Source organism: Trachymyrmex cornetzi, unplaced genomic scaffold, assembly GCF_001594075.2.
Source record: "Trachymyrmex cornetzi isolate Tcor2-1 unplaced genomic scaffold, Tcor1.1 scaffold694, whole genome shotgun sequence".
Classification (NCBI taxonomy): Eukaryota; Metazoa; Arthropoda; class Insecta; order Hymenoptera; family Formicidae; genus Trachymyrmex; species Trachymyrmex cornetzi.
Genome location: NW_017300019.1, coordinates 556,597 through 563,883, shown reverse-complemented (window position 1 = coordinate 563,883; position 7,287 = coordinate 556,597). Strand labels below are relative to the sequence as shown.

Genomic DNA, 7,287 nt, shown 5'->3' with positions numbered 1-7,287 from the left:
TTCACGAATTGCGGTTCGAATTAATTGATCATCCACCGTATTCACCAGATCTGGCCCCCAGCGACTTTTTTCTGTTTCCTAGGCTCAAAGTTTGGTTCGGAGGACAGAAATTTTCATCGAACGAGGAGGTCATTGCATCCGTAGACGCCTATTTTGCAAGACAAGACGCTCAGTATTATTTGAATGAATTAAAGGGGTGGGAGCATCGCTGGAAAAAATGTATCGACTTAAAAGGAGACTATGTGGAAAAATAAAATTGAATTTGACCGAAAAATTACTTGTTTCTATGTCAGGCTCAAAACTTTTCAGACGACCCTCGTATTTGAGAGCATTCGATGAGCCTCAGCCGCAGATTTCTTCATATTGAAGCAGAAAATTAAAACCTCCCGCAAATGACGAGAATTTGACTCGTAAACTGACATTTTCAATCGAGAATAACTTTATGATGCAGACACAAATCGACTAATATTTCTATGGGGTTATGTTGACAGATGCCCAAGTTTATTGTATGACGTCTATGATCTATTTATTTCGACCACCACTTACCGCTAAAGCCATCTATAGGTAAACGGCGGAAGCAAAGTTGTACACCTAATAGTGGTTCTTCTTATATTTAAGACTATCTTAGATATAGTATTAAGCTGATAATAGATAGATATATAACAGATAAGAGAAAAAGATAAAAAAAGTTTTTTCTTGAAATTGTTTTGTAATGATCGTTTTATTTAATTTTTTTTTAGGGTCTAATTTTGTGGTAACGAAAACTTTCGTCCATTTTATTAAGTTTTAATGGAACCTCTATAATGTACCTTGCATATTATATATACGCTATAATAAATATATGTATATGTAATTATATGAACAATAAATAATCATTTATTGTTCTGATGTACACTGGATGCGTTCCAAGTTACGCATGAAGCGCATAATGCATTATTTATCTTGTTGTTTACAAAAAAATAAAGAAGGATAAAATGATATATCATGCACTTCATGGACAATAACGAAGAAATTATTGCTAGTGTTGGGTTTAAATTTATTGAAATCAAGCGCCTTACTTCTTATTCGTTACTCTTATTATTTTTTACGCCAGATTGACCCTGCATATTGTAGAAGAAACGCATTAGAACGTTTTTTACTTACACTAGAACGTTTTATTACACTCTAACATTTTTTACTTCTTGCCTAGACGCTAGGACAATAAATAGCACAGATTTTTGTGCATAATGCATAATTAGCATAACACATAAGAAAATCAATGCAATCAGAAGTTTTTATTTCATAAAAAGGAAGGCACTGAAGGATTTTGATTGATTTTCTTATGCATCATGCGTCATATGCACGACTTGAATCTGTGTTCCTGCTTTAACAGTCATTACCCAAAGAAAACAAGAAAATCAAAATAATGTAAATTTAATATCATGTTGATGAATTTATGTCATTTTTTGGTCATGATAAAAATCTCAATATAAAGTCATTCATAGGCCGGTATTCATGGTCGATTCTTATTTCAAGACCGTCTTAAGTAATGTCTTAAGACGCTAATGCAGCCCTCTGATTGGTTCGTGACTTCTTAAGACCGTACTTAAGACTTATATAATGATTAATAATGATTTCATAATAAATACATAAAACTTTCCCTATGGGCGCATAATATTATTTAATATTAAGTAATATTTTAAGCATATTCTTAGAATATTTTGCTAAAATTATATAATATTAAATAATATCCTCGAAATATTAATGGATGGTTATACGTGTCCTCCTGATAAAATGCTATATTATTATTAAAAGTAACACATTATTTAATGTTACTGTAATATTATTTAAACATTAAAAAGTATTATAATAGCATTTACTTTAATTTTTAAAACTGCTACATCTGTTCAGAATAAGTATACGTTTAAAGACTGAAAATGATTTTGGCACGCAGTTGTAGTACTGGGTATATACTAAAAATCACGACGAAACATTTTTTTAGCACAAGATGCAGCATAGACTGATAAGAACGTTTCGTTACTGGATTGTGAATTCAAATTGCACTAAATTAAAAATAGTTAATATAAATATTTTAATAATATGTATCAGGGATATCAAAGATACACAATACCTTATATAAGAATATTATGTAAGTGGATATATAACCTCTATATAGAATACTCTCGTAATATAAAAAATTATTATATGATATTCTCAAAATATTATATAACTTATTTTAATTTTTTTTAATAATATCCATATAATATTCTAGGAATATTTTGTGCTTATAGGGTTATAGCCAAACTTTATTATCACCCTGTAGACATAAGCTCACGTATCCCCTCCAATCCCCGCATGTTATCAGCATGTTGTTCCGTCTGCAACCTGGTTAGATATTCCTAGTAGCTAAAGTAGTTTTGCTCCGAAGAGTCCGAGGTCTGAGACGCGACGACTCCGTAACACGCCGTGACGTTAACCCGATCCGAGTCGCGCGAGTGATTCGTTTCAACGCCGCGAAGTGAGCCACTCTCGTTTCACATGGCGCACAGCTGACGAACGCGCACAATCGTTCTGCACATACGTTCAGTACGTTCGATGTATAATATATATGTATACATACGTGCATTGACGTGCCGCGCCGCATTGTTTACGACGAGTAGACTTCTAAATCACGATACAGAGGTCCGGCACCGATCTGGTCAGACGCTCTGTATGGTATTTTCTCTCATCAATAGAGATGGTAACGATTGTTCTTTGGGGCATTAACGTTGAACGCGTCGGAAATCGAAGTCGTCTTCAGCGCAGTCATTTATAAATAATTTTAAGAATTTTATTGCATACTTTTTAGGTTAAGAAATTATTTAAAATATATACAATATGAAATAAAAAAAAATATTTCGTTAATCTTATGTGTCTTGTAGATGTAACATTTGTTTATAGATAGAAGGTAGAGGGAGAAATGTAAAGCTCGTGCAAGTTTTCTTAATTTAGACTAAAAAATTGTTAGCCGATAATTTCTTCTATTTTCCAATTCGCTTTTTCGATAACGATATCAATTAATCATTGTTGATAATTTCCGCGATTACGCCAATGTGCGAGAAACTGGCGCGCAAGAGCAAAAGTTGTACCGTCACGTTTACCCCTCGCGACGGCGACGTTTCGCCGTAAATGCCACGTTGACTTTGTTAACCTATCTCTGGTGAAAAATGAGTCTACCTACTGTGCGAGACTATTGTATGCTGGAAAAGATAGGTGCTGGGAGCTACTCAACCGTATACAAAGCATTCAGAAAGGTATGTACATTTTTCGGATTCTTTTCCTCTCTTTTTCGTAAAGATCCAGGTTAGGTTCGTTTCGACGCCTCGAATCATTTAATAGGCATCGATCGTATATTTATTGCAAAACAAAACATGAAAATATTGTGTTCGCGTACATAAGCTTCCTCTTACATATCTTTTTTTCTGTTTGGTGATTCGTTTAATTCGCCAGAGGATAAATACGCGACGCGTTATCGCCGGAAACTTGATAGTATGTGGCATCCCGTTCGTGACGTTGCGTGCAGGGTCGAACCTTCTTTTCTTTGAGCCTTCAACTTTAAGGTACTTACACGGAAAGAATAGTATCTAGCTAAATTTTTTATAAAAATTTTTTTTAGCTAAAGAGTAACCGAAAAAGTCGCCTATTTTTGGATCCTCGATTTTGGGATTGAACTATGCGTGCTTACCTTATAATGAGACATTAATCACAGAGAAGTTTCAAGTTGAGGTGACCATTATTATCAGAGCTGAAGGGAGGGGGGAGTGGAATCAAAATCCATTATCGAATTATCATAGGTCTGCGAGGTCCCGTATTTTAAGAAGGTTAATCCAACCAGGTGTGTATCAATTGCCCACATCGCTAATTGACTAATTTAAAATAATATAATCTCAAATAAAACAAAATATAATAAGAAGAGCTAGGAACCAAAACGAACAAATTTTAATGTACATATGATACAGTTGACATTAAGTAACATAACCGCTTTTATATACATACTTGTTTATAACTTTGAAAATGACCCGAAGGTGATCGAAATGTTAGTTTGATGTAGGCATATTTTTATCTTGTTTTTACTTTTATATTACTTAATGTCAACTGTATCATATGCATATTAAAATTTGTTTGTTTTGACTCGTAGCTTTTCTTATTATATTTTGTTTTATTTGAATTATTTGAGCCTTTCTTTATTATGTATTAATATAATCTCATTGATAAAGCAGTTAAAAATTATTGGTAACCGACCGATGTGAGTGATGTGTGCAATTGAACTATGTGCAAATGTACCGTTCCCGATCCAGCTGATGAAAGCAAGATCAACTGAATATCACTTATAGAATATTCTGGTGATTTTGTAAATCAATTTATTTTGAATGTAAAAAAAAAACGGATGTTTGCATAGACGTAATATGTGACTCTCTCCCCCCAACAGCTATGATAACAATTGTCACTTCTATTTGAAACTTCTTCGTAATTCAAGTCGTAATTAATATCTCATTGTAGGGTACGATTTGGCACACAGTGCAGTCCAAAAATTGAGGGCCCAAAAAACTGGCAAAAAATCATCTTTTTTCGGTCACTTTTTTTTTACAGATCTAAAAATAACCCTTAAAGGGATCCTAAAGACGATTAGTAAATAGTACTTACACAGACGATTTACATGTCATTGACACATCACTATACACACTACTATATCAGTATCTCATGCACACATATATGTAAATTTTTGAATAACAATAACGTTTTAATTAGACGTCTAAGTCCAATTTTGAGAACTTCGCGTTGTTTCTTCATGCAAACTATTAGTCTGTGGACTACTATTTCGTAAGTATAGATTGCATAGCTTTTATATGAAGCAATTGTTGTCACGACGTGACAACTCTGGAGCATCATATTGGACTAAGAAATGGTAAAGATCTCAATTTTGAAATTTTTTTGTTCTTAGCATAGACTCTACCTCACAGATACATATTAATACGTATACTTTAATCCTGGAAAAGGATTTTCAAATCAGCAAAAGAAGAAAAAGTAATTGTTATACAAAAATTATTGCGTCTAGTCGGTGACACAGACAATTTTAGGATCCCTTTAAACACTTCCGGTTTTTTCCCAACGTTTCTTTCCAGTGCTTTTTTAATTATTTATATACAGGGTGTCCCGTACGTATTTATCAAGCGCTTTTGTGTAGATAGAACGGACTGATTGTTAGTCGAAAAGTCATCTACCGTTTTGCAATTTTCGCAATAATTAACAAGATATTAATTACTAAAATTGCCGAATATTGTGGTTTTCAATAATTTTTTACTCAAATACTATCAAATTTACAGAAAAATTGCAAGAGACGAAAATCATTAATTTTCTTCTCATAGAAATTTTTTCAGAATTTTTTATTAACTTTTTAGTACTGGATTTTCTTATTTTTACCAACATGAGAAAATATGGTATTACAAAAATCTGAAAATATTCTCAAAACTTTATGAGAAGAAAATAAAAAATTTTTATCTCTTAATTATTGCGAAAATTGCAAAATAGTAGAGGATTTTTCGACTGTTTAATCCGCTCTATTGATACAAAAGCACTTGGCAATAACTTATGGGACACCCTGTATATATATATATATATATATATATTTGCATTTTTAACTTCTTTATTAATAAAGGTATATATACATTTGCTTGATTATGTTCTTGTAGGGTAGCGTTTAAGAGATATTGCATTATAAATAATTTTCTTTTCTGATCAACAATTTTCTCTTCTATACTTATTTTCTCATTTTTTCTTTAAAAAAAATTAAATAATTCTATACAGTGTTTTAAAATTCGCGCCCGCGAAGTACAAGATGTGATACTTTATGCTAAAGCAAACAACTTTTTCCTTTAACAAAATTGCGTTCGATAAATAATTTTCGCGCTTATTTGTTACCTTCAACTTGCTTTCCTGCAAAAACTACTTATCGAACGCAATTTTGCTAAAGGAAAAAGTTATTTTTTGTGCTAAAACGAACAACTTTTTTCTGTAGTAAGATATTACATTTGATAAATAATTTTTGCGTAATTTACGTTTACTCGTAACTTTAACCTGCTCTCCTGCAAAAACTCCTTGTCAGACGCAATTTTGCAAAAGGAAAAAGTTGCTTCTTTTAACATAAAGTATCATGTGTTTTACTTCGCGGACGCGAATTTTGAAATACTCTGTATATATAATAATCTGAAATACTAATAAATTCAAACAATCAGTTTGATCTGATTTAATTATCTTGATGTCTCCGACATTATTATTTTTAAATTTTTATCTATTATAGCTAAATTTTTAGATACCTACTTATTTTAGTAAAACTGTTCTTTCCGTATAGATGCAGCTGAATTTGAAAACAAGCTGAACAAGGTGGATGAAATCGGATGTTGTTAATTTTGTGTCAATAAATCCTTTTTTTAAGTATAGCAAAATTAATATACAGGGTAGTCTGTTTTTATCAATACGGTGAATTTTCTCTGAAGATATTAATGTTACGAAAAAATGTTTTAGATGAAAGTCGGACGGTTTCAAGGAGGATGTGTTTTGGGTTATGTTGTTTTTTTCTAGATAAAGTCACTAAAATAATATGAATTACCTTCACTTTTTAAAATGGAATTAGGGGAGAGTGGTGTCGATTGAAACAGAGGGTCAATTGTAACATTGACCGCAATAGCTGTATCTATTGACGAAAGGCTGAACTGCATGCACGGTTGCATACCGTTAACAGACATAAGTCATTGACGAAAAATTGAGTGGCCATTCGTAAGTGCAAACGTAGCAGCACCTATTTTTGTTAAATCAAGGTTAGATTGTAAACTTTGTTACCCGCCATTATTTAGTGCAACTCGTTCCACAACAATTTGTAATACGACGATACTGTGTGATATGAATATCACACTTATATGAATATCAAGCTTTGCAGTAAGGTATATATCAATTCAATTTATTGTTTACATGTAAGTTTAATGGATATAAAATCGAAACAAGCGGCGGTGATACAATTGACACCACCGCGGTGTCAATTGTAACAAGTTGCGGCGATACCATTAATGATAAATATCATTTATAATTTGTTACTTTTTTAAATATCTATTAAGTTGAAATTAATGCTAAAGGATATAGGGGAAAGTTGCTGAATGCGTACCACTTAACGTATTTTTTATATATTTCTCATTTAGAACTGATTTGTGTGCAAATGAAGATTAGAAATTGTACTTTGATATTTCAAGTACCTATTATTACACGTTTTATCTTCTA

The 7,287-nt window shown here is 32.1% G+C and overlaps 2 protein-coding genes across 2 annotated transcripts in view; one reads left to right on the top strand and one right to left on the bottom strand.

Moving 5' to 3' along the window:
- Positions 1–2,731, bottom strand: part of ari-1 (E3 ubiquitin-protein ligase ariadne-1) — a 30,202-nt gene extending 27,471 nt beyond the window's left edge. Inside the window, exon 1 of the mRNA XM_018517540.1 lies at positions 2,315–2,731. The gene's annotated coding sequence lies outside the window, so the exon portion shown is untranslated. The remainder of the gene's footprint in view (positions 1–2,314) is intronic.
- Positions 2,732–3,011: 280 nt separating this feature from the next.
- Aduk (unc-51 like kinase 3 homolog Aduk) overlaps positions 3,012–7,287 on the top strand; it is a 36,729-nt gene continuing 32,453 nt past the window's right edge. The window contains exon 1 of the mRNA XM_018517523.1: positions 3,012–3,272. Within this exon, the coding sequence (XP_018373025.1) occupies positions 3,186–3,272 (87 nt within the window). The 5' untranslated portion in view covers positions 3,012–3,185. The remainder of the gene's footprint in view (positions 3,273–7,287) is intronic.